Here is a 26,916-nt window from a genome sequence, read left to right on the forward strand (position 1 = left end):
AGCCTGATGGAAACACTGAGTCCTCTGCCCAAAGACTCCCTGAGAACAGGGGGAGATTCGCCTGAACTCTCAGGAGTGGAGGCTTGGCCCATAGGGTAGGATTACCATATTTGAACTTTCAAAAAAGAGGACACTCTGGGGGCGGGGGGGGGGGAGTTGTAGCCCTGCCCCCTATCTACTCCCTCCCACTTCCTGCCCCCTGACTGCCCCCCACAGAACTGCCAACCCATCCAACCCCCGCAGCTCCTTGTCCCCTGATCGCCCCCCCAGGACCCCGCCCTCTATCTAAGCCTTCCTTCTCCCTGTCTCCAACTGCCCCCTCCTTAGTCCCCCCCACCCTAACTGCCCCCCTAGAACTTCTCCCCCACCTGTCCCCTGACTGCCCTGCCCCCTATCCGCACCCCCGCCCCCGACAGACCCCTGGGTCTCCCACACCTATCCAACCACTCCCTCTCCCCTGACTGCCCCCACAGAACCCCCGACCCATCTAACCCCCCTGCTCCCTGTCCCTTGTCTCCCCGACCCCTCTCCATATGCCCACCCCCTGACAGGCTCCCCCAGAACCCCTGACCCATCCAACCCCTCCTGCTCCCTGTCCCCTGACTGCCCCTTGGGACCCCATGCCCCTTCTCCAGCCCCCCGGCCCCCGTACCCTGCTGCTCAGAGCAGTGTGTCTGGGGTGCGGAGCCAGACACAGTGCCGCGCTCCCCCACAGAGCCCGCAGCTCCCCACCCCCACCCCCAGAGTGCTGCATTGGGAGGGAAATCCTGGCCCTTTGCAGAGTTTTACAAATTCCTCCCGGAGGGCGATTTAAAACCCCAAAAGCCGGACATGTCCGGGAAAATCCGGACGCATGGTAACCCGACCACAGGGACTCCAGGATTTGCAGCTGCTGCCAACTCTATGGTGAATCCTCCAACTCATCACCAACCAGCTCTTCCCCATTCTGCCAGCCGGCCCCACGGTCTGTCCGTGCAGGAGAACAGAAACCCTTTGGGACAGCAGGAGAGTCTCCTCAATGCCGCACTCTTTGCACGGCTTCCCGCGGTCACCGGGAAACACGACTACCCTGCCCCAGGAGTCTCTCAAGGAGCTGCCGGCGCAGTCACTGGGCACCCACTCGTAATGGTCTCGGGCAGTGGCATTGCAGAGAGAGCTGAGCAGAACGTCCCTTCCGTGACTTCCTGAATTGCGGCCAGGACGGATTCTCCTCTGCGCTAGAGAGAGTCCCAGAGGAAAAGCAGCTGTGGTGGGGGAGGGGGCAAGACAAGCTCTCCCCCTGAAACCTTGAATAGCAGGCAAGCAGGACTCTGGGAGCCAAGGAATCAGTGTGTCTTGCTGGGAGAGCAGAGCTGGAGAGCAGAAAAGGGCACTGGAGGAATTGTAGAAAAGTCAGTGTCATGGCCGAGTCATGGGCAGCCAGATCTAGTGGTCAGAGGCAGAGTCCACACTCACGAGACAGGAGTCGAGAGTCAGCTGGGTCAGGACACTGGAAGAGCAGAAGCAAAAGACCAAATTGTGTTCAGCACCTCAAGTCAGATGAGTCACCCCGAGTCTGGATGCCAGGAAATCAAGCCTGGGGAGTGGGAGCAGTAACAGCCAACACACGGTCCAGAGGGGGCGGGGAGGAGCTCGGGTGTTCAGGCAGCTTCTTGTTCCTGCTGCTGGTTTAAGGAGGTCCTGGGGGCCGATTAGCTGCTCTGGGACTCTACCAATAGGAGCCTCAAACTGGGTCTGGACTTCGTCAGTCCTAGGTAAGCAGTTTTTCGTAGGCTTCCAGGTGGCGTGCTGGAGGCTGGCTGCTCCCAGGAACCCTGCAGACCCGGGTTAATGACCCATGGGTCATGACAGTGAGTGATCTCTCCCCGCTCAAACCTCCTGCACGAAACAGTCTCCAGGGTCCCGGACGCATCCTCTGAGAATAAAAAAACACAGTCATGAGGACAAATAGGCTATGGAACAGGAGCCCCCTCTTTCTTGCAACAACCCCAAGTGCCCAGAAGAGTGGACGGTTCTTACCTTCAGGACATGCCTGGGATCTTACATCTAAGCCTCACTGGGACCCCTGTTTCTTGGTCTGACGGGATGAGATCATCTGTCCCCACTGCTCCCTGCGCTGGGCTGGCTGCAGCACACATCTGTGTAAGAGGCTGGGCCAGAGAGATGTTATAGTCAGGGTCCAGGCAGCCCAGAAGGAGAACAGAGGGTCTGAAACCAGAAGACGAAGCAATCAAATCCGCGGATTCGACAGAGTGGTTTTGTACCCTACAGGGACATCAATGAAGGTCTGTTAGGAAAGCTGAGATGTTAGTCTGGAAACTGCTAAGGCAAAGATTGTGACTTGTTAAGGTTCAGTTTAAGTCACTACAAAGTATGTTTTGTTTTCTTTGTCTGTTTGAAATTTGTCTCTTTCTCTTGCTTAGTTTCACTTAAATCTCTTCTTTGTTACTATGCTTCCCAAAGCACCTCAGTGTTGTGTGTTTGAGTGAAGTGTGAGTCTCCAGCCTACCCAACAGGCTGAGCTGTGCCCTGTCTCTCTGAAGGTAGCGAAAAATTTCTGAGTGGTGCTGGGCCCAGAGTCCAAGGGCAGTTCACCAGACATCTCCTGTGAAGCCCAAAGCGACCAAAGGAGCAGGAGAGATTCAGGCCCCACTGATCCATGGGAACTTCCCACAGAAGAGGCTACACAGGGCTCCAGACACAGCCAGCAGGATCCCTCCCACAAGCTGGGCCATGTCCTTCCCCTGCCAGCCCCACAGCTTCCTCCCCACCCCAGCCTCAGGAACCCCTCTCACCTCCCTGCTCTCCCCACCCATTCTCCAATACCAGGCTGTTTCCAGAATGGAAGCAGGTGCGTACCAGAGTTCACTCACCGCTAGATGCTGTCCAGACCTCGTGTCACTGCTTTCTAGCTGGGCTAGCAACCCCGCTGATACTCACTCTTGCAGTTTGTTGTCTGGGAACTCAGCTCTCCAACCAGGTGACTGGCCTTTACTCCACTCCTTCCTGGGTCATGCTCCTTCCAAACAAAGTCCAAAAATGTCTTGAACAGAAACAAGGTCTTCCACCCTCGTGGGGAGTTCTGCCTCAGCCTGATTTCGGCTCGACCTGCCCTTCTTGGGTTTCCATGGTCTTCTGTGTCCCCTTCCTTAGGGACGGTGAGAGAACCCAGTCCTACCCTGGACTCCAAATCCGGTCCAGCCCGGCTGACAGGTTTGCTGAGGGGATGGTGAAACCCCATTGCTGATCAGAAGGAGGTCAGAGTCTGTTCTCTAGGAGCTGAAGGTCTATTTGTCCTGCTGCGGGAAGTGGAGCTGGAGAGCGGAGATGTTAGGTGAAAGAGACTGCATGATTGAGTTGGAGACTGAGGGAAGGGAGCCTCCTCCCAGAAACGCTCCCAGACAACAGCTTTGAGGAGTTCTCTGGGGAGCCTCCTGCTAGGAAAAAAACAAGGGTGGCACATTGATGGAGATGTCTCTGTCCCAGGGATGGGGGAAGCTCCCAGCCAGGCTATGCAGCAGGGATCCCATTTCTCCCCCAAGAAACCCAGATGCCCAAAGAAGTCAATGGCTCTTACCTCCATGAGGGAACGGGGTCTTCCCTCTCAGCCTCTTTGAGAACTACCACTGCTTGGTTTCCTCGGACAAGGGACCTGTCCCCACTGCTCCCTGAGGTGGTTCAGCTTCTGACTGCACCCATCTGGGAGGCTGTCACACACCCCAGGGCCTAGAAGACACGGGGGGAGGAGGCTCCTCTTCATGTCAGACTCTGAGAGCCCATAGAGGGGCCAAAGGAAGAATAAAGGGCAGGAGCTGAAGCTAGCCCTGAGCCTCTGTCCCATCCTCACCTCCGCAAATGTGGAGCTTCCTGAGCTTCAGTTGGGCAGACAGTCTGTCGCCCTGACACAAAGGTCCTTCTGCGCCATATGGGGCAGGAAGATCTCTGCCTGGGAGCACGGGGAATGGGATGGGGGTCAGATCAAGCAAAGAGGGGAGGGGTATGGGTGGGAGGGAAAGAGCTCCTGCCCCAGATGAAGGAATTTGGGGGGCCAAGGGAAGGACACGGCTCCACAGAGAGGGGAGAGAATTTCTGTGAGTGCCGGGGCCTCCATTTCCGCTTCCACGAGCCCCGCATTTACAGTGAGACAGAGCAGTACCTGCAGCAGGGAGCGGGACTTGCTGAACAGGGAGGGGAACCTTTAAGAGCATCAGACGAGCCACAGCCCTTGCAGCGCCTCGGGCATCTGGTGCAAGTGCCTGATGATGTGAAGCTGGCACATGACCTTGGCTGTGACATCCTCATGCTGCAGAGGAACGAGAACATGTCAGAGACGGAGACACTCCCCAGGAATCAGGGAAAATTAAGGGCACCTAGAACCAGCACCATCATTTCCACCCAGCAACTGCTCATGTCTGAGTGGTGGATTCACCCTCCTGACCCCCAGGATGGAGGCTTGCTGTCCTCTCTAGTGACCTCCAGTGCCAACCCCCCTCCTTCTCGGGTGAGCTCCTGCCACCGCCCCATCGGTGCCCCTGACAGCTGTTCCACCTCCAACCCACCTGGGGAGACCGCTCAAGTTCCTAGAACCCTCTCCTCCACCCCCACCTCCATCCCCACCCAGGTAGGGCAGGGAGGGGGCTCTAGCAGGGTGGCGGGGGGCAGAAGGGATTCTGGCAGCAGTGAAGTGGGATGGGGAGAGGTTTAGACCTTTCCCCAAGTCACCCCAGTGACAAAAGCTAAAGCCACAGGATGGCAGCCCTGCTGAACGGGCCAACGAATGGCAATAGGATGGGAATGAGGCCCTGGCCCCCACCCCAAGCTCCTGAGTCGATTGCAGTTGCTTACCGTGACCCCCAGCAGTCGCTGGGCTTCCCCCAGGAGGGAGTAGACGAGCACCAGCCCAGCCTGGCTGACACGCAACAGACGGTCGTAGATGGCCAGCACTGCTGTCTGCAGGAAGGATCTCTTCTGACCAATGGAGAAGAATTTTCCAAAGACCTAAAACCAAGAGGACACGGGACTCGAGCAGATTGCCCAGAGCCAGCCTCCAAGTCCTGGCGGTACAATGGCATCTAGTGCCCCAAAGGGCGGGGAAGAGAGCTGCTGTGGCCAAGGCAGTTCATTCCCCAGGAGGCTTTCAGGGTCCCAGGGCTCAGGGAAGCCCCTTTATTAAAAGGTCGCAGATGCTGAGGGACCAAAGCCTCCAGTGGCTCTTTCAGAAGGGCAATTTCTGGCAGGGGCCAGGATAGGCTGGAAATGGATCTCTAATGTGTGTGAGCAGGCCCACTCTGCTGTGCAGGGCACAGAGACGACAGGGGACCCTGTGTTGCTTGCAGCAGAGAGATCTCCTGCATCTCAGCGGCTAGAGGAGTGTATGTGGGGGGAGATAGGGAGGGAGTTGGAGCTGACAGACCAAAGGTTTCTTCCCCGCAGCTTAGTGATTTCTCTCGTTGCTGGGAATGGCCTCTGCATCTCCTTGGTTTCTTCAAAGGGAATCCAACCTGCAGTCCGACAAGGACAAGGAGACTCATGGCCCAGTCCCCATCCCAGACACTCCTTGGAGACTTTTCTTCCGCGGCAGCAATTCAGCTTGTGTGAGGCGGGACAAGCTCACACAGTCTCGCTCACGGGGCGTCTGTGGAGCAGCGTTCTGTCGATGCCCTTGTCGATCCAGGAGCCACTCCAGGGCCTCCTCTGTGATGTTGTGGCAATCACCCATTTCACCTTTGACTCCAGGCTGGGGGCACTGTGTTACGGTGTGTTCGAAGGATTGGATATTCTCACCACAGTTGTGAGACGGGGCCGGGGGGTGTCTTTGATTTTCTAATTGTGCAGCAAGTAGCCGCAACTTGGGTCAGTGACAATGTGCTTCTTTGGAACAGTGGCTGAGGTCCAGAAACTCTGCCATTCCCTGGCCGGGTCTGGAGACATGAGGGGCACGCATGTGGTCCATATTAGCTCTGGAGCTCACTATGTCCCCTACCCAGTTCCCAGGTTGGGGCATTCGGCTTCCTGACCGGCAATGGAATTGGGCAAAGCCCACCTCCTTTCTCTGCTTCTACAGGGTGCAGGGAATTAAATAAGGGTCTGATCAAGTTATCCTGACTGACTGACTCAGGGCTCTCCTCTCAGACGCTTGGGGATCAGCCAGGGGGACAAGGAGCAGAGAGACACCCAGAGCCATAATCCTATATTAACTCACCCACCCGGGGATCCTCCTTATGCCACGGAGCAATGCAGCCATGTAGGACACTCAAATCACGGCAACTAGCGAGGTTCCAATGTGGGACCTTTAGCACCAGCCTGTCCCACTGGTTGCTGGATGAGGAACTCTGAGCTGGAAATAAGGAGTGGGCTCTTTTCCTGTCTCCAGGAGGCATCCACTGCAGGGAACCCAGCCAGCCACACTCCCTGAGCTGTGTCATGCCCTGGCACAGTGCCCTTACCTCCCCCACTCTGGCTGTATTCTTGTAGCCTAAGAGCCTTCTGTCCTGGTGCCAGTCAGAGCACCAGAGATCTTCCGCGTCATGTATGGTCAGGCCTGGAAGAGAGAGAGAGAGAGAGACTTTTCTCCTCATTCTGGTTGCAGTTTCTGTGTCCTTCCAATCCCATTGGTGGCTCCACAGTGGAGTGGAGAAGAACAGAGGCAGAGAGAGACTTGTCCTTCAGCTGGGGTCAGTCTGAGAGAAATGGTCTGGGGTCCCATTATCCACCTGTGGTCACTCTCAGTCCCCTATTGGGTTCTGTGTCCCAGCTGGGTTCCTTACCCCTCTGTTGGAGCAGCAGCTGGTAGAGCCGGTAAGTCCCCTCCCTGGCCTGCCGGCTGATGTCCTTGTCTGGATCGCTGACAAACAGAGCCAGCTGGGCCACATGGTGACCCATCCTGGGGAACTCGGCAGAGATCTAATGGAAGAGAGAGGAGAGGGGACTCCATCAGCATTTTCCTGTCAGCTCCCCTGGACCAGAGGGCTCCTTCCCCTTAGCTCCTCTGCAGGAGATGCTGGGAGAGAGGAGCTTGAGATTGACCCTTCATTTGCTCTGCTGCCAAGGGAGCCCGGAGCTGCTTTGGGATGCCAAGCAGGGGCTGGAGCATGGGCCCCTTAAAGGCACAGGGGCAACACTGAACCAGGACAAGAAGAACTTGAGTCAAGCCTAGCTCACTCCCTGCTCTGACTCTGCCTCCCTATGAAGAACCCTCCTAACCCACAGCCCCGGCAGCAGCAGATCCTGCAGCCCGCTGGAGCCAGCCCGCTTCCAGCTGGAGCCAGCAAGCTGGGGTCGGAGCTCACTTACGTCAAACTCAGGGAGGGTGACTGTGTATCTCAGCACGGCTGTGCTGCTCCTGATGGCCCTGGCTCGCTCCTGCGACACCCTGGACACGACCCACAAGTTGATATTCTGCAGGGAAAGGAGGCAGGTCAGACTCAGTGGCCAGGTGCACCTGCTTTGAAAATGAGTTCCCCACGCCCCCAGCCCCAGGGGCCTGAGACATTCTGCGCAGGGGGGAATATCTGAGGCCTTGGTGGCAGAGCTTTAGAAGGGGATTATTTCACCCAGGATGCAGCTTGTACCCTGCAGGTCACAACTTGTCAGCGTCTCTCTCGATTGGGACAATGTTCGGGGTCGGGGCTGGTCCCCTCCTCCCAGAACTCCTGATTCCTGAACAGTTCACCAGAAAGGAGACTGAACCCTCGGCCCTTCCCTGCTACGAAAATCCTTGCGGGAATGGAGGGAGTGACTGAGAACACAATCCCCCCAGGAATTTCAGAGCAGATCAGAGGGAAGGGCTGATTCCCTGGGATCCTCCTGTTTCTCTAGGAAGGAGCGTGTGCCTCTTCTCTGAGAACCATCTCCCAAATCTCATGGGGTGTGTGTGTTGCAGGGGTGAGGGAAATGTGGGTTTTCAGACTCTCACTCCCCAAGACAGCCAGGAGCCATGTGGTTAGTGCTCAGCAGAACCAGGCAGAGCTCTGGCTTGAAATCCCAGCTCCTTCCTCTGTCCCTCAAGAAGGAAGGACCTGATACTGCTTGCACTGACCTCCCCAACCAAGGACGGCCCACTGGGGACCCAGCTAGGAGGACACAGTAGAAAATGGATCTTCCAGTCTCTCCTTACCAGTCCTCCAAAGAGTTCAGGTGAAATGGGGCTCACCTCCAAGATGAAGTGGAGCCTGTCTGTGTTTGGGGACTCTGCCAGCAGGTTCCCCAGCATGGCATCCAGGACCTCTGGGATGACTTTGTGCAGAGCCTGCAAAGCATGGGTCAGAGTTAGGGAACCTGGGCCTACACGTGCCACAGGATGGGAAGAGGGGTCTCTGGGAAGCACTGGGGAGACTCCCAAACACATCTCCTGGCCTCTCTCCTTCACATCCCACTGCAGGCAATTCGCAAGAATTGATGACCCCTGGACCTTTGATCCATGAGCTTATCAGGTCTCTGCAGAGGACCTTGTAGGCAGAAGAGTATGAAACAGCCAAGTTGCTATGGATGGAAGCTGGGCTTCTGGATAAAACAGGGCTTATGAAAGAAAGAAAGAAAGAAAGAAAGAAAGAAAGAAAGAAAGAAAGAAAGAAAGAAAGAAATCCCCCAGGGAGGGGCAATCTCTTCCCTGCTGGAGGCAAGGATCCAACCCTGCAGCTTCTTCCATCTCTGCTACCCCACCCCTAAATCTGGAGCTCCAGTGAATCAAGAGAGCAGGGACCAAGGACCACTCTGGAAGAGGAGGAGGATGGAGGAGGAGGAGGTACCTGGATGCCGGTGGTGTCCTTCTCCGTGCCCAGGGTGAAGACGGAGTGAAGGGCAGCTCGCAAGAGGTGGGTCTCTAGGGCTGGCTCCAGGGCAGGTTTCATGGTGCTGGCAAGAGAGAAGAGCTGGTATTAGACTGTGCAGTACGGGGGTGGGACTGTCGCCAACACAGACACCAACCCACAGGGATAGAGGCACAGGCTGGCGAGAATGGAAACTGAGACACTTAGCTAGGGAATGACAAGGCCAAGGCGTCCCAGACAGACAGTGGCAGGACAGGAATGGCTCCTGTTCCCTGGAGCCTGCTGCCCCTCCTGTATCTGAGCCCGGGAGTGAGCCCCTCCCCAAGGCCCCTGTCATGTTATGGGAGTGAAAAGAAGAGCCCCACCAGGAGAGAGTGACCCTTCCCACCCCACCATCTCTGCCAGAGGCGCCACTCTTGGGAGGTGACCTGGGAGGGACAGTGACGGTGACTCCCAGCCTTGGGCCTGAGCAGCACTGGGGTGAGGGGAGCTGGCTGGGTGGGGGGGTGGGGCTGTTTCGGTACCAGAGGTTGCCCACTGCAGCCAGGGAGTGGGCGAGGACGGCGCTGGGTGACAAGTCATCGGGAAGCTCCTCGATGAGCTCCTGTGAGACGCAAAGGAGACAAAGGAGCATGTGAGATTCAGGCCCGACTGACACCTCCCAGTGAGGAGATGACACAGCCAGTGCCCCACATGGCCAGCAGGATCCCCCACAACCTCCCGCTCATCCGATTCCTTCCTGCCCATCCGACTTGTCCCCCTTCCCGGATTCCTGCCCAGCTCACTCCCAATCCCCTTCTCTCCTCCTCCCTGTTAAAACTGTCCGCATTCAGCCCCATCCCGACGACCGAGCTGGGACCATGTGATTCCTTGTCCCCTACTCTCAGCTGCCCCCCAGCCCCACAATTCCCCCCCTCCCTCCAGCTGCCGTATGGCGTGTCTCACTCACCACGATCCTCTTCACCACAGCCGCCTTGCAGCAGCGCGGCTCCAGCGTGTCCTCCCCTCTCTCCCGTGCAGCCAGACATGCGGGGTAGATGGCCTGAAGGAACAGGAGCTGCTGCCCCTCATCCTGGACCCACCGGGAGTGGGGTATAGCGAGAGAGAACCTGTTAGCGAGGGACCTTCCTGCCCCACCCACACCAGCTCCAGGGCTCAGGCCTCAATGGGGGATTGTGGGGACCCGCCGATTGTCCAAATCCCCCACCACTCCTACACAAGCAGGATCAGGAACTGGGACAGTGCCTGTCAGGGGAGATGACCTCGGCTGTTGTGGGATAAACACCCCCATCTTGGGGGTCCCACATAATGGATGTAAAAGGGCCCCATTAGGGGTGGTGGATCAGGAGGGACAAGACCCTCGGCAGGGGGTGGGGATGCTGGGAAGGGACAGGGCTATCTTGGTTGCAGCCCAGGTGGGGAACATTTGTACCTTATCTCTGCACTGGAGCTGCTCTCGGATGACCTTGAGAGCAGCTTCATCTTTGGACATGTCCACCCCTTCCTCCTGCTCCGAATCCAGGGGGCTCCCTGCACCAGGGAGGGAAGGACAGGGGCGTGGTGGGCAGAGCAGGATTCAAGACCCCCCTTCCCACCTCAGGCCCCCAGGGCAGATCGGACCCCAAACCCCCCTCTCAGGGATGCCTTCAGCCCCCAACAGTTGCAGAAGCCCAGAACAGAGCCCCCCTCCCCTGCCCAGGACTCCAGGGGAGGTGCCTGTTCCCCCCGTCCGGAGCAGCAAGGACCAACTGGCAGCAGCTCTTCACGCTGTGGGGGACAGGAGAGAGATTTGATGTGCTGTCCGTGGGGTTTGCAGGGCTCAGGCCAGACATCTGGGCTGGGGCCCCCCCCCCGTACCCCTGGGAGAGCGTCTGGGCCCAGGGTGTTCACATCCCCATCCTCACCCCTCCTGGAGTCCAGCCTGGCTCCTCACCTGGAACAAAGCAGTGGCGCCCGTCGGCCTGGCTGCTGCCAGAGGCCCAGGTGCTGCCGCTGTCCCAGGCTGAGCTGCTGGTGCTGGGACAGGGACCTTCCCCCTCCTGGCCGGCGGGGGCTGGAAGGTCCTCAGAGACCGGGCAGGGCGAGGCCTCCTGATGGGAACGAGGGCTGGGCTCCTGGGGCCGCTGCTGCCCACACAACAAGCCCCAGAGCCACCCTGCCCGGCGCCCCTCCTGGGCTGGGTCCTGTCTGCCAAACCGCAGCCTGGGCCAGCTCCACTGGGGCCTGGTCGGGGCCTCTCCCAGCTCGGCGCCTGCGCCGGGAGCCGGGGTCCTTTTCCAGAAGGCCGGGCACTTCCGCCGTCTGGCCTGGACGGGACCTGCTTCCCCGCCAGCGGGGACGCAGGGCTTGCTCTGCCCCTTGGGAAGATGGCAGCTGCTTCCCTCAGGCTCTGGGGCCACCTGCAGAGCCTTCCTCCGCAACATCCGCAGGAGCCTGGCCATCCTGGAACCGAGCGGGGAGCAGGGGTGAGTCTGGGCTCAAGGCAGCCTTTCACTCCTGGCCCTTTTCCATCCCTCCTCCTCCCTGCTCCAACCACAGCCGCCCCCTCTGCGCCCACAGGAGTGCAGGGAGTGCCATCTACACACACGGGCAGGAGTTCCTTGCATGATCTGCTCCCAACGTTCCCCCTCGTAATCCCTGCTGCTGCAATATCCAGGAAGTCTCATCCTTTTCCAGCAATGGCGTCAGTCCCAAAGACCATTGGTTACTCTGGACAAGCAGCCCCCTCCTGACGTCCCAGGCCACTCTCCCGTCCAGGCTAGAGAAGGAACAGAACCCAGGAGTCCGGACTTCTCCTGGGAAACCATTCCCCATGTCAAAGTCACAGAGACCCTAAGCACAGCAAGACCAGGGCCCTCCTCGTTCCCCATTGATTTCCAGGCTCAGCAGCTCACAGGGTCTGGCCCAGCTCAGAGACTCTCAGCCTGGGGAACAGTGTCCCACAAGGGAAGGGCTGGGAGCCCCATTGCTGGAACCTTTCCAAACACACTGGAGATGGCTCTGGAGAAGCCCCTGCCTGGTCTAAGAGAGAGGAGCTCTTGGGGGCTGTTTGCAAATGAAATCCCCCTTTGGAGATATTCTCTTCCCCTCTTTCTGCCTCTCCCCACACAGACGGGAAGACACCGAGGAACCCGAATGCCACTCACTTGCTCTCAGTGATGGGATGATGGATGGCGGATGTTCAGGGTCAGCAGACGTCCCTCGCCCTCCTCCTCACTCTCCAAGCCCAAGGCAGGCTGGAGAGGGTGGTGACCTCAGGAGTTACCCTGCCCAGCCAGCAGGCAGGGTGATGACACGAGGGCGATCGACTGGCTGTAAAAACAAGAATTTGTCTTATTGCCAAGGGACGGAGAAACTCAGCCAGCAGCAGGGGGGTGCCGAACACGGCCCTAGGGCGGAGGTGACAGCGCCTCCAGGATCCTGACATCCCAGCACTTTACACATCTTCCTGGAGCCTCCCAACCCCGCTGGGCTGTAGCAATGGGACCCCAACCCTACTCTAGGCAAACGGGCCTCAGCTACCAGCTCAGGGTCACACTGAGAGTCAGAGCCATGGATGGACCCCTTCACTAACCACTGCCGCACACTCCCTCCCACAGCTGGCAATTGCAACCAGGCCCTAATGGCTGGTCCCTCTGCCTTTGAGAGGGAGGGTCACTCCTGCTTCCATTGCTGCCTACTGAACTGTGGGACTTTGGGCAAGTTGCTCCCCCTCTCTAGGCTCTCTGGGACTCACATCCCTGAATGGGCTTTAAAAAAGACAATGGTTAAAGTTTGGCGCCAACTAGTTCTTGTTTCTCTTGACTAGCCATTTTAGCAAAGTTTAGAATTCTTGACATTCAACACCTGGAAACATCCCTTTCTCCTTCGCAGACGGCCTTAACATACCTTATCTCACCCAGGCTCCCTGCTGCCTGGAGTTAGAGAATTGACCCTATTCCCATTGGACCTACCCAAGGTGTCACACAGCAAAATGGGGACGGAGCCAGAAAGAGAAGACAACAGTCCTAACTCCTATTCTAACTAACAGACAACAACCCCTCGGAGGCAGGGATAAAGCCCAGGAAATAAGGTGTGAACATTTTCATGGAAACCGTTTTCTGTCAGAAAATCCATTCAGACAAAACCACTTTGTTTCTTGAAATCGTAACAAGTAGGAGGAAAATTCTTTGCAAAAATATTTGTTTGCAAAAGAAGAGCATCTCCTGTTTATCATAGTGCATTAAACTGTCTCGTCGTACACAAAGGGGAGACACTATGCTCTGGAAAATTAGATGAGATGCTTCAGTCTGAGCTAAGTAGTTGCTGCTCTTCACAATTTCAAAACAATAAAATACAAATCAAATCGAATATTAGGTCATAATCTGCTATGGCTCAGTGTGATAGGACACCCCCTAGTCTGCACTGCTCCGAGTGACACTCTTCAGTGGATCCCCAGCATCCACCCATGGCGAGGTAGGTGGGAGAGGATTGTTATTCGTTCGTGACAGAAGGAGAAACGAAGGCTGAGAAAGGAGCAGTGACTTGTCTTAGCTGATGCAGCCAGTCAGTCGCAGAGTTGCTCTCAAATAAGCTACAGACCAACAATTGTTCCTAGTAATTATTCAGCAATTATTTCAGAAGAATTGGAATGTTCGAGAGGATCATGAACTGCTCCGAGACAATGAATGGAGAGCAGCGTCCACATTGGTCAAACATCTAACTGGTTGTGACTTATTTGCTTGGTCATAAAAGAGAACAACAAAGACCAGAGTTTCCTCCCTGTTAATACCCCCCTCCTCAGCCAATCAAGGTTGAGACTTTGAGGAGTGGGAGGCTAAGGTCTCTCATCAAATAGCCCAAAGAATGGCCCTGGTCACCACCGAGGGGCTCACTCTCGGAGCACTAGTCCAATCTCACCTCTCTGTGAGGGCCTCCCACAACCCCCCCCCCGGCCCCCGCCCCACCCACAGAGCTCCTGGTGGTGGGAGGAGAACAGAGGAAAAGGACAAAGGAAGCAAGAAGAGAAAGGTAGGAGGGACAGAGGAAAAGGGAAAACAAAAAGGAGAAACCCCAATGTCCCCAGTAATTCTAAGGGACAAAGTCCTAGGTCGGAAATAAAATGCTGCCCCCACAATCTAATGTTTTCTTTTCCTAAAAATCAGCCCGCACCTGATGGATCAGACTGAGCAGGTTCCAAACTTCTCCGAGGCTCTTACCTTCTATACAGGGACGTCTGTTTTTGAGCAAAACCACTAAAAGAAAAGGAGAAAACTCCGAAGAGGGTCCTCCTTGCGCTCACGTACGTGCAAGTGAATTCTCTCTCAGTCCTCCAGGAGAGACCTCGAGAAGGAGACGTGCTGAAGCAAAGCCACAGGGATCTCCGAGGTTGACCCTGTCCTGCACCCCTGTCCTGCCTGGCTGATGTCAAGATCTCTCTGTGAGGTCATTGCCTCCCCACCACCTTTGTCCAATGGGCTGAGGTCCTGACAAAGGCCCTTGTGATGTCACTGCCACACCCACCCCTCCCCTGCAGTGCTGATGTCCTGCCCCTGTCCAACTACATTGGATGTTTGACCTGCTTCCCCTGGATCACCCTTCTCAATGAGCGTTCATTGTGGGCTCAAGCCGAACACAGTAAAACATCAGAGGCTTCTCCCCATGCTATACTCAGTTTTTCATAAATTAGCAGACTTTATGGACAGAAGAGACAATTAGAGCATGTCATCTGACCCCCTGCACATCACATGCTTTCTGTAGAGCATAGGAGCTAGTTTTTGACTACACACGTTCCAGAAAGGCATCTAGTCTTCATTAGAAGACATCAAGAGGTGGGGAATTCCCACCACTTCCCTTTCTAGTTTGTTCCTTTGGTGATTCATCCTCACGGTTGAATATGTGTGCCCTCTTTCGAATACGAATTGGTCTCTTTTGAGTTTCCAGCCACTGGGTCTTGTTATGCTTTTCTCTGCTAGATTAATGAGCCCTTTAATACCCGATATTTTCTCTCCATGAAGTCACTTCAACACTTCAATGACGTCACCTCCCGATCTTTTTTATCATCTAAACAGGCTGAGCTCTTTCAATGGCTCACGAGCAGGCATTTTTCTCCAGCCCTCGAAATGTTTCATTGCTTTTTGCTGCCCCATCTCCAATATTTCAAAATCTTTTTTCAAAGGTGGAAGCCAAAACTGGATGCAGGATTCCATGATCAGTCTTCCTCATGGTGTGTCACCTCTCTATGCTCCTCACTGCTCTTTTCATACATCTAATGATGGCTTTAGCCCTGTTCACCACAGCATCACCCTGGGTGCTCATGTTGAATGGCTTGCCCATCATGGCCCCGAAATCCTCTTCACAGTCAGTGCTTTCCTGGATACACTTCCCCACTCTGTAGGTGTGGCCTGCATGCTTTGTTGCTAGCTATAGGACCCTTCCTTTGGTTATTTTCAAACTTGTTTTCTTTGAATGGGTCCAGCTTCTCAAGGGATCCGATTGTTCTGTGTCACTGCCCTGTCCTCATCATTAATTACCACTCTGCTACTATTTTATCACCCACCAATGTTAGCAGCAGTGATTTATTATTTGGGTTGCAGTTCATTGATATTTATTTTCAAGAATTAGTCCCCGAGAGCCTCTTCATATCCCCAGTGCTCAGAACCTGCTCCACACAGCACAGTGAGAAAAGGTCGCCCGGCCCAGCTGTGCCATAGGGGCTAAGCACATAACAACCTTAGGAGTTTGTGTCATCCATAGCTTCTGAACAACATGTGGGGGTCATCAGCTTACAAATACACTCTGGTCCGGTAGCGTAGACAGGCCCCAAATGTTTCTAAGTGTCCCGCCTTGAAAAAGAGGAGAGAAAAAAACATAACCTTGATTAGCTTTATTTTATAGTGATGGAAACTGAGGCACAGAGAAGCAAAGTGATTCGCTCATGGTCAAAAAGCCAGGAATAGAAAACGGCAGATCTGCTGATAGTCAGTCCTAGGCCCTAGCCGTGTTTGTCCTGGCCTCTCTGCTTCAGCTCCAGCAACAACCCGAGTCGAGGTTTTCTTCGTCTCCATGTCCTTTAACTTCACGTCACTGCAGAAGAAAGATTGTTTCTGACCAGCTGGCTCTAATGCATGGAGATGTCTTTCCAGAAGACGTGCTCTGGCTCAGTCCCATGTCATAGGTTTTCTGGAAGAAGCGCTCGGTGACGTTCTAGGGCCTGTGTTACACAGAAGATGGACAGAATGGTCCTTTCTGACCTTAATTCTTTTCTTTCGCTAGGAGGGTAACGCTGGACATTTTCTCTCATTCACTTTCCTTTGGAATAGTTTCAATCCAGTCCAAAGGATTTCCTCTTCCATTGTGTCTTCAGCACCTTTCCTAGCAAACAGTTCCTGTTCGAGCACAGGTTTCCAGTTTCAGGCTGTCCCAGGGTGAGATGGCCATGAAAGGGGTAGTAGCTCAACTGAACCTGTCCCCAGGTGAAGGGAATAAGTGCAGGGGCAGAAGGAGAGGCCCCGAGATAGGACAGATTCTTTTTGCTGGGCTAAGAGTATAGTTGGATGCGCTTCACTTCACTTCATCGGATGCATTCAGTGGAAAATACAGTGAGGAGATTTATATACACACAGAACGTGAAAAAATGGGTGTTCTCATACACACTCACTTCAGATGAGCTATTACCAGCGGGGGGGGGGGGGGGGGGGCGGGGAGAAAACCTTTTGTAGTGATAATCAAGGTGGGCTATTTCCAGCAGTTAACAAGAACGTCTGAGGAATGGGGGTGGGGTGGGGGGGGAATAAACATGGGGAAATAGTTTTACTTTGTGTAATGACTCATCCATTCCCAGTCTTTATTCAAGCCTAAATTAATTGTATGCAGTTTTCAAATTAGCTCCAATTCAGCAGTCTCTCGTTGGAGTCTGTTTTTGAAGTCATTTTGTTGTAATATAGCAACTTTTAGGTCAGAGATCGAGTGACCAGAGAGATTGAAGTGTTCTCCGACTGGTTTATGAACGTTATAATTCTTGACATCTGATTTGTGTCCATTTATTCTTTTACGTAGACACTGTCCGGTTTGGCCAATGTACATGGCAGGGGGCATTGCTGGCACATGATGGCATATATCACATTGGTAGATGTGGAGGTGAACGAGCCTCTGATAGTGTGGCTGATGTGATTAGGCCCTATGATGGTGTCCCCTGAATAGATATGTGGACACAGTTGGCAACGGGCTTTGTTGCAAGGATAGGTTCCTGGGTTAGTGGTTCTGTTGTGTGGTGTGTGGTTGCTGGTGAGTATTTGCTTCAGGTTGGGGGGCTGTCTGTAGTCAAGGACTGGCCTGTCTCCCAAGATTTGTGAGAGTGAAATGGCCCACCTTGATTATCACTGCAAAAGGTTTTCTTTCCCCCCTTCCACTCTCCTGCTGGTAATAGCTCATCTGAAGTGAGTGTGTATGATAACACCCATTTTTTCATGTTCTGTGTGTATATAAATCTCCTCGCTGTATTTTCCACTGAATGCATCCGATGAAGTGAGCTGTAGCTCACGAAAGCTTATGCTCAACTAAATTGGTTAGTCTCTAAGGTGCCACAAGTCCTCCTTTTCTTTTTGCTTAGATGAATGGGTCTGTAGTTGCCTGGATCACTTTTTTCCCTCTTGCTTTACTAGCATCGGACACTAGATGGGGAGGAAGAGCCTCACCAGCTCTATAAAACCAGCTGGGGGAAGGCTGGGAGCAACAGGTATCAGAATAAGCCAGACCCGGGCTTCTCAAACTTTTGGTTTTGCTGACCCCACTTTGAAAGTATTTCAGGGTATGACAACCCCCGACCCCCAAACAGTCATAGCAAGTTACTGTACGGACTCATAGAAACATACGCATGGTATTGCCACAATTCCTTCTGGGCTGCTACGGGCGGGGCACTGCCCTCAGAGCTGGGCAGCTGGAGAGGGGCAGCTGTTGTAGCCCTCTTCCCCTCCTGCCCCCCCTCCCCTGAGAATATTTTTGTGATCTCTTGACCCCCCCTCCCCCCTCCAAAGCCTTGCAACCCCCTTTTGGGTCAGGACTCCCAGTTGGACAAATGCCGAGCTAGACAATCTCAAACCATGAACTGTTTCAGAGGAACAGCCGTGTTAGTCTGTATTCGCAAAAAGAAAAGGAGTACTTGTGGCAAGAATAAATGGACACAAATCAGATGTCAAGAATTATAACATTCATAAACCAGTCGGAGAACACTTCAATCTCTCTGGTCACGCAATCACAGACATGAAGGTCGCTATCTTAAAACAAAAAAACTTCAAATCCAGACTCCAGCGAGAAACTGCTGAATTGGAATTCATTTGCAAATTGGATACTATTAATTTAGGCTTAAATAGAGACTGGGAGTGGCTAAGTCATTATGCAAGGTAGCCTGTTTCCTCTTGTTTTTTCCTACCCCCCCCCCCAGATATTCTGGTTTAACTTGGATTTAAACTTGGAGAGTGGTCAGTTTAGACCAGCAGGAGAGTGAGTTTGTGTGTGTATGGGGGTGGGGGGGAAGTGAGAGAACCTGGATCTATGCAGGAAATAACCCGACTTGATTATGTAAAGAGTTGTCACTTTGGATGGGCTAGCACCAGCAGGAGAGTGAATTTGTGGGGGGGGGTGGAGGGTGAGAAAACCTGGATTTGTGCTGGAAATGGCCCACCTGCTGATCACTTTAGATAAGCTATTACCAGCAGGACAGTGGGGTGGGAGGAGGTATTGTTTCATATTCTCTGTGTGTATATAAAGTCTGCTGCAGTTTCCACGGTACACATCTGATGAAGTGAGCTGTGGCTCACGAAAGCTCATGCTCAAATAAATCGGTTAGTCTCTAAGGTGCCACAAGTACTCCTTTTCTTTTTGCGAAACCATGAACTAGTTCCCAGGCGTCTCTGGGCCGATTCTCAGAGGAGGCAGCTCCCAGAATCAGGCCCTCGATGGCTCTCCCAGTGCAACAGGCCCTGGGTGCAGCGATCCGTTTGAAACAGGAACCCCTGCAAGATGCTCTCTACCTTCGGTGCCTGACCCCTCCAGGAGCCGAGTGCATCTCCCCCAGCCTCAGGCAGAGCTCAGAGCAGAGTCAGCAGCAGCAGCCCCTCCCCGGCGAGAGCTCCAAGCGAAGGCAGGGGCCTGGCAGAGAGAGGAGAGGGGCACAGGCAGGTCAGCGGAGGGGTGGAAGGTAGATCCCACCTCAGGAGATTTAACAGAGAGAGGAAAGCGGGGCTGTGAGCGTGCAGAAGAGAGACACCCCCCAGGAAATCCCCCCACCCCCAGACACCGAGATCCCGGCCCGGCAGAGGGGTTCGCTCCCCAACACTTACTCACGACAGCTGCAGCAAGGGGTCCCTGTGGGGCGGGAGGAGCTTCCACCCCGCTCCGGCTGGCTGGATCTGGAAAGAGAGAGAGAGAACAGGGAGAGGAGAGTGCGGTGAGGAGTTGGTGCCCAGGGGTCCCCCAGCCCCGCTCCTAGCTCTGGACCCCCATTGCAGGGGTATCTGTGGGCGTGTTCAGGGAAGGGCCAGGGGCTCTGCTCCACCAGGGCTGAGAGCGTCAGAGCAAAGTAACTGTAACACTGCTGAGTATTTTCAATGTTGCCTCATCCTGAATGTCACTGATCCCCCAGTTTAGAATGCATCTCCCCGGCCGCTTCTCTTGCTAATTTGAACTTCAGAGAACACATCAAATCTCTCTCCTGTCCCCCACAGCTGCTGGGTATGGGCCACTGCCAGGGCCCTCTACACTGGGGTTAACATCTGGATCCTGGCCAAGCTGGTTCTAGCCCATGTGGCCAACCCCCAGTGACCAAAAATCATAAGTCAGAGCCCCCCAAAACCATCAGATTGGCTGAAACAAGATGAGATTTTGAAAACAACTTTGGGTTCTGTTCTTGATCTCCTGGTGGTGGAGCCTTTAGGGGTCACCTTTTCAAGCTTTTCTCCCCATCCAGGAGGGCTAGAACAAGAAAAACTTCCGACAAAAATGGTCAACCCCGCCAAAATCTTCAACCAGAATCAGAAAAAATTAGTCCAGAATTATTGAAAACAGAACAATTTTTGGTTTTTGAATTTTCCAGGAAGACAGTGAATGTTTTCTATTAAAGCCGACACTTTCCACAAAAACTTGGCTTTAATCAAACACCCAATTTTTCCTAAAAAAAAAGTCAATGGAACCATTTCAGTCCACTCGTTACAGCTGTTGTGAAATCCCTCATCCCACCCACCCCAGTTCCCACAACCTCCCCCGCAACTCCATCCCCTTCACCCATTGCACACACAGCTGCGCCCCCTGCCTGGCCATAGGGCCCCTTCCCTGCCCCCCAAAGAGCAGCTGCAGCAGATCCCAATGGGGGGATCCGCACAGGGACCAGCCAGCTGCACCTGCTGCTGCTCAGCCCTGCAGGGTCCGTGTTTAGCCTCTCCCCGTCCCCGTCCCGGGCAGAGAAGTGCGGTACCTGGGGCTGTGCCAGGCCCATCCCTGCCATGAAGTTGCCCTGTGGGCTGCAGTGCCCCGGCAGAGGGAGAAGCTGCTGGATCCATCTGGGCTTCGGGTGAGCGCTGGGTTGGGATCAGGCCCCTCTGGAGTGGCTGGGCAGCTGGTTTGCAGGGCTGGTCACCTCCTGGCCCCATGCAGATTGTCTGAACGTGGCAAGCTTCTCTCTAAGGGGAGCTCGGACAGTTCCTCCCAGACCTGTCAGTCACGACATTGCCTCCATTGTTTAGAACCGGTTGTGGGGTCCCCATATCAGGATTCCCCCCTTATATCCCCTCACCACGCCCTGGAGGGACCAGATGGAGGGATCTCACTTCAGTCCTTGGCCCTGGCCTGCTGGGATCCCTCAGGCACGTGGTGACATTTACTCGTGTTCATCCACACCCCACTTATAGGATTCTGACCAGTGGTGTCTCTCCCAAGCACCCCTGTCCCAATGCCACCCCAATGGGCTCTGGAGCTGTTGCCCCTCCATTCCCCACCCAGTTCTCTGGCTTCATACCCTCTCCCATGCTCCTGGTGTCACGCCCCACAATCTGATTGGCTGAGAATTCATTCCCAGTGCTTCCAGCCCAGGGTCCTTGTCCCTCCCTTCCCCCTACCCAGCCTGGGACAGGGGCAGCAGCTACCCCTGCAGCCCCACCAGCCGGAGCAAAACGGAGAACACGAGAGGCAAAAGCGCGTGCGTCTCCTTTTAGGGTTGTGCCTCCAGCCCAAGAACCAAATGGATTATCCAGTGGTTCTCCAACTTTTGTCCTGGTGACCCCTTCCCCACAGCAAGCCTCTGAGTGCAACCCCCGCCCCCAATATAAATTAAAAACCACTTTAATATATTTAACACTGTTATAATGGCTGGGGATGAAGCAGGGTTTGGGGGTGGAGGCTGACAGCTCGTGACCCCCACATAATAACCTCACGACCCCCAGTTTGAGAACCCCTGGACTACACTGAGCATGCACAGACAGAGAGCCAGAGGGTTGAAAGGCCGCTGGGATGGACAAGACTTGTGGGGCTCCAAGAGACTGTCCCCCCCCCCCCCCCGCCACCCCGCAGCAGTGTGAATTCAGCTCCAACCAGGGGCAGGAATCTGAAATCAGTTAAACAGCAGAGACTTCATGCAGGCAGAGGTCCAGCTTGCCAGGCAGGGACAGCTCCTTCCCTTCCAGAACGTGGGCATCAGCAAAACTCAAGCATCAGAAACCTGGGAATTACAGAGTTACGGTCCATGCCCAGGCAACCTCAACTCTGCTCCCTGGAGCAGGCAATAGGCACTGGGATTATCGGCATGTACAGCGGCTGCACTCACCGTGGGACCTGTAGCTGTACTGAAGGGTGGGGCAGGTCGAGAGAGGTGATAGGCGTTAGTTTGAGGAGTGTCCGAGCTGTGACTGGGCTACGAGGAAACCAGGGGTTGCCCCCACCCCATCAAAGCGCAAGAAGCCTTGTACCTTGAGGATCCAGTCTGCCTCATTTTGTTGCAAACTTGTGTATGTTGTCTCAGTAGCAAGGCACTGGGGGGTCTTGCCACGGGGATTGGCAGCAGTGAGGTGGGATGCCAGAGCAGGCTGTGGGTTGAATGGTGGGTAAGGGAAAGTCTACGGTTAGATGGTATCCAGTGAGTGAGTGGGAAGTGGTTGGTACATTTCACATGTGCAGTATTGTGCAGGGATTGTGCTTAGTGTTTGAGCACTGGGCAAGCGGAGGCAGCTCCTGCCCATGACAGTGAAAAGGCCGAGTGTGAGCGTATGATGGACCTGTTGGGACATCACTCAGAGGGCGGAGTTACGGCTACCTGGGCACGTACGTGTATTTCCTGGCTTTTAGGTGGTTGAAATTTGCTGAACTCGATATTCTGGAACTGCTCCATTCATGGCCGTGGATATTCTCATCCCCAATGCTGGAGAGCCTGGGATATGCACCAAGCGTGCCCGGACTCAGCTCCTCACCCTGGTGTCAGCGGTGTGTTCTTGGAGCATGCTCCCAGTATGCCTGTTCTCCGCTCCACACCCACAGTGGTAGGGCTTCCCCACATACTGGCTCACAGGGGGTGCAGGAAGAGGTGCTCAGACACCCCCAGAGGGACAGGGACCCACAGAGTCCAGCTCACATGAGGGGGTCGAGGATCATTGGGAGGGAGGAGACTCAGGACCCTCCCTCAAAAGCAATGGCCCCCCAGAACCATGCTCACATGAGGATGGAGGGCACAGAGGGTGGGGTCAGAACTACAGAGTTGGCCAGGGCCCTCCCCCCTCCCCCAGATCCTCCCACTCGCACAAGGGACAGGCACACATGGGAAGTTTTAGGGAAACAGGCTCAGACTCCACAAGAACAGGCCAAGGCCTTCCAGCTCCCAGGTCCCATGGGGGTGTCAGCCATATATGGGCTGGGAGGTGCCAGATCACGACCCACACACCCCTGCTCCTATTCTCCCCCAGTCCCCATCCCTCTCCCCCACTCCTCCCTTCTCAGTGCCCCACCCCACCTAGCCCCCAACCTCAACCCCTCTCTGCCCCTATTCCCAGCCACTCTTCCGTCCTTCTCACCCTCCGCTCCCAGCAAGCATTTGCATGTGGAATTCATTGTCATTTCAAAGACAGGGTTAGCACCTTCTGAGTATTCTGCTGTATTTGGATTAAGTTTCCCCAAAATAAATAACAATAATAATAATAAAAACCCTTGGAAAGAGGCAGATTAGAGCAAGATGCCTCCTTTTTTTAAGATACAGATTTCCTACCAAGGCTTGGATTTGAACTCCTAAGAGCATAAGACCTCCCACACTGGGTCAGCCCAAAGGTCCATCCAGCCCAGTGTCCTGTCTTCCAACAGTGGCCAGGGCCAGGTGCCCCAGAGGGAATGAATAGAACAGGGAATCATCAAGTGATCCATCCCCTCTTGCCCATTCCCAGTGTCTGGCAGAGGCTAGGGACACCATCCCTGCCCATCTTGGCTCATAGCCATGGATGGACCTGTTCTGCATGAATTCATGGTGCCCGCTGCGGTTCAATGGCTGGACCATTCCCCCTGGGGTCATAACTAGCTTTCAAGCTCCTTCCCCTCTCTCCCTGCACGGGCACAGCGTGATCTGCTTGGCGTGTGAGTCTCACACCGGCTCAGCAGCCGGCCAACCTAGAATCAAAGTGGTTCATAACGTGGTCATTTGATCTCCCCGAAAGGGCTGGGGGATGCCCTGCACTCTGCTGGGAGAACTCTCAGCCGCCTAAAAACAGAACAGGAGGACTTGTGGCACCTTAGAGACGAACACATTTATCTGAGCATAAGCTTTCAGGAGCTACAGCTCACTGCGTCGGATGCATTTAAAACCCTGGTGCACTGATCTCAGCCCTGGCTGTAAGGAAAGCAGGTCAACTTTAGCTGGTTGGGGGCTTTGTTTGGGGGAGGAGGGGATCTCAGAAATCCCTTGTCCAAATGGCCCTGTGGGCCCCCCCCCGAGGCACACAAACTGTCAAGGCTCCAAGTCAGTGGATGGATTTCAGAGCAGGCAGGAGATCGGTGCTTTAGGCAGAGACCTGGCGCTTTGCTAGAATAAAATCTCTTTAGCTGCCCTCCACTAAGATCCCGTCCTTCAGCGCCTCGTCCCCAGGGCTCGCTTGGGACCCCAAGTGAGGGTCAGCCCCGGACTCCCCCCCCCACGGCGGGCTGAGACACGCGACGCTGCCGGGACGGCAGTTCCGAGGGGGTGTTAGGACACTTTGGCCCATCAGTTAAAAGACAAAGAAACAAAGTCTGCCCTGGGGACCAACGGAGACATCTTCTCTCACTGCAGAGAAAAATCATTTCCCCTTCCACCCCAAAACGATCCGCGCTCGTGATTTGCTGCCCAGCAGCGGCGTTCTTGTCTCAGGAGGCAACTTCAGCTCCTGCAGGTTCCCGGCCTATTTTGCCCCCCTTAACCCTCCTTCCATCTGGTCAGCACACAGCCCCCTCCCCAATAGACCCCGCCCGATCAGCGCACAGCCCCCTCCCCAATAGACCCCGCCCGCCCCCGTCCCCATCTGGTCAGCGCACAGCCCCCTCCCCAATACCGCCCCCCCCCCGATCAGAGCACAGCCCCCTCCACAATGGACTCCTCCCGACCCCTCCCCCATCTGGTCAGCGCACAGCCCCCTCCCCAATAGACCCGGGGTTCCCCAGTGTGATCGATGCACCCGCCCAGGTCTTCTCCTCCCCCCCCACCCGGCACCTCCCTGCTCGCCCCCTCCCCGATCCGTGCACAACACCAGCCCCTCCTCACCTGCTGGTGGAGACCCCCAGCCTCTGATCGCTCCGTGGGCAGCTGGCGCCTGGATCCTGGCTCGCAGCTCGCCCAGGCTCGTGTCCCCTGGAGCGGGCTCAGAGCGAACCCGGCTGGCAGGCAGAGGGAGCAGCGAGGGGACGGGCTGCCCCGCCGGGAACCGCCAGGCTCGGGGAGAGGGTCCCGCGGCTGCAGCCCCGCTCAGCTGGGCAGGTCAGCAACACCGAAGGGAAACGCACCCAGCTGTCTGTCCCCGGGGAGCGGGCGAAGAGCAGAGGCTCCAGCTGGTCAGGATCCCGCAGCGCTCCCCGCTCTTGTGTGGCTGCCTCCCGGGCTTATGGCTCGGGCTGGGCGTGGGGTCCTCCTTAAATACGCCGCGCCGCGAGATCCGGGGACACCGACACGGAATTATCCATATGAGGCGCATCGGGGAGCGGGATAGAGCCGCCCCCCCCCCCCTCCGATGCGGCTCAGTGCAGCGTAGCCAGCTGCCGGGGAGAGCGCCTGGCCTGAGGCTGCGGGGAAGTTGGCGAGTCTCGCGGGCCAGCAGCTCAGGGACCGGACAGGAGGGTCCCCTGGCCCGCGGGCTGTAGTTTGACCACCCCCGCTATAGACTGTCGGCCAGTGACGTATGATACCATATTAGGCGTGTCTTCCAGACATGTGGGTGGGAGAGGCGGGGCTGTGTCCTCCTGCTGCTCCGCCCCTACCCCTGTTCATAGACTATCAGGGTTGGAAGGGACCTCAGCCGGTCATCTTGTCCAACCCCCTGCTGAAAGCAAGACCAATCCCCACTTTTTGCCCCAGATCCCAAATGGCCCCCTCCAGGATTGAACTCTCAACCTTGGGTTTAGCAGGCCAATGCTCAAATCACTGAGCTATCCCTACCCCCCCAAAGCAGGTCCGCATCCCTGGGTGGGCTCGAACCACCAACCTTTCGGTTAACAGCCAAATGCGCTAACTGATTGCGCCACAGAGACTGGGCAGCCAGGCCCCAGGCAGGGAGCAAGTGGCCATAGCCAGCTGCTGGGGAGAGCCTGGCTGGGGAGGGGCGGCAGCAGCAGCCCGATCCCTGCCCGGGCTCAGCTTCCCGGCGAGCCGCAGCCCCTCCCCGGCAGGCCCTGTGTGCAGCAGCTGGCTGCGGAGGGGCGACAGCCCAGTCCCCCCACACTCGGCTTTCCAGGGCAGTGGAACTACCTAAAAGTGAGTGTGCTGGGGGGGGGGACGGGACCACTGGCCCCCGAACCGGGGCACTGCCCCCTGCACCACCCTTTCCCCTGAGGCCCCGCACCCTCGGTCCTCCCCCCCACCTTACAATGTGGAAGTGGGAAGACAGGCGCTGGGGGTGTCTCTCTCTCTCTCTCTCTCTCTCTCCAGCTTGGGGAGAGGCTCTGACCCGCCCCATCCCGTCCTCTCCCTCCCCCCAAGTTGCCTTTTGGCCCCTCCCCCAATACTAAAACAGACAAGTTCTTATAATAAAAAAAGGGACTAGGCCCCCCCCTTGAACTGCTGGGGGCCCCAAGCAATTGCTTAGGCTGAGTCTCTCTGTTTATACCCAGGGCTCTGAGTGTACGTAGCCCAGCCCGGCACATGTGCCTCAGTCTCCCCGTACCCTGCACCACCACCTCCAGCTGTTGAAACTGAACTCACCTGGGCCTGGGCCTGGGCCTGGGCCTGGGCCCCCCTGCCGTGCCCCCCCTCCCCCCCAGAACTGTACACCCTTCTCTGCCCTGGCCCCGCTGGCTCCCCCTGGGGACGACACTACTCTTCCTGGTTCCACACCATGACCGCCAAAGGCTCACAAACCAGCAGATAAAAAACTCTGCATTTAGTATTTTAAGTCTCATGATTTTTAAGTGGGTCTCACGGTTTTGAGGCCTGATTCATTTTGAACTCTTGCGTTTATCAATACAGAAATTATCTAACCCCTCTCTCTCTCTCTCTCTCTCTCTGTCACACACACACGCGTCACTTAGTCTTACACACCTGCTGTGGGCGCTGACTCCCTGGGCGCAGGAAGAGGGGGCGCGAGGGTGAGGCCTTGGGGGAAGGGGCAGAGTGGGGACGGGGCCATGGGACAAATCAAACTTCTCAGGAGCCTGTCTGTGCCCAATATAGTTTTAAGGGGCTCCTACCTCCCCTCTCCTGCCATGGCTCTTAAAACCAACGGAGAATCTGAACCATCTGCTGCCCAGGGCCCTGGGATGAGCGGAGCTAATGCCAACCGCAGTATGGCCTGATACGGCCTGCACCCTATTTGTGAGACTAAGGGTGAGAATTTTCACCGGGAGTGGGCTCAAGACACTGCTGGGTAGCAGGCCCGGTACAGTCAACCAGAAATCCCCCCTATCATCACTGGGGTTGGGTCCAGGCGAGCAAGGAAAAGAGAGACGTCTGGTGCACCCCCCT

The 26,916-nt window shown here is 55.7% G+C and overlaps 1 protein-coding gene, 1 long non-coding RNA gene and 1 other non-coding gene across 5 annotated transcripts; all 3 read right to left on the reverse strand.

Annotated features, from left to right (window-relative positions):
• Positions 1-706: 706 nt before the first annotated feature.
• Positions 707-11,277, reverse strand: LOC125629170 (maestro heat-like repeat-containing protein family member 7). 2 transcript variants are annotated; one of them, XM_075119747.1, is made up of 14 exons: positions 10,702-11,277; positions 10,201-10,298; positions 9,718-9,840; positions 9,293-9,372; positions 8,748-8,853; positions 8,153-8,248; positions 7,294-7,398; positions 6,768-6,903; positions 6,447-6,541; positions 4,846-4,998; positions 3,578-4,303; positions 2,874-3,434; positions 2,020-2,208; positions 707-1,915 (listed from the first exon to the last, which is right to left on the reverse strand). In XM_075119747.1, exons 1-11 carry the CDS (start codon positions 11,207-11,209, stop codon positions 4,208-4,210), a joined length of 1,596 nt encoding a protein of 531 aa, XP_074975848.1. In that variant the 5' UTR covers positions 11,210-11,277; the 3' UTR covers positions 707-1,915; positions 2,020-2,208; positions 2,874-3,434; positions 3,578-4,207. The 2 variants fall into 2 exon arrangements, with proteins under 2 accessions (XP_074975848.1, XP_074975850.1); XM_075119749.1 differs by having other exon boundaries at positions 2,874-3,437.
• A 642-nt stretch (positions 11,278-11,919) lies between these two features.
• LOC142069230 (uncharacterized) lies at positions 11,920-25,101 on the reverse strand. Of its 2 annotated transcripts, XR_012665027.1 has the most exons (5): positions 24,508-25,101; positions 20,218-20,453; positions 19,088-19,156; positions 18,779-18,896; positions 11,920-12,080 (listed from the first exon to the last, which is right to left on the reverse strand). It is a non-coding gene; the product is annotated as an uncharacterized LOC142069230 (long non-coding RNA). The 2 variants fall into 2 exon arrangements; XR_012665026.1 differs by lacking the exon at positions 24,508-25,101 and having other exon boundaries at positions 20,218-20,997.
• Positions 25,102-25,413: 312 nt separating this feature from the next.
• TRNAN-GUU (transfer RNA asparagine (anticodon GUU)) lies at positions 25,414-25,487 on the reverse strand. The gene has a single exon. It is a non-coding gene; the product is annotated as a tRNA-Asn (tRNA).
• Between the last annotated feature and the right edge of the window lie 1,429 nt (positions 25,488-26,916).

The sequence above is a fragment of the Caretta caretta genome, chromosome 14, assembly GCF_965140235.1.
Source record: "Caretta caretta isolate rCarCar2 chromosome 14, rCarCar1.hap1, whole genome shotgun sequence".
Lineage (NCBI taxonomy): Eukaryota > Metazoa > Chordata > Testudines > Cheloniidae > Caretta > Caretta caretta.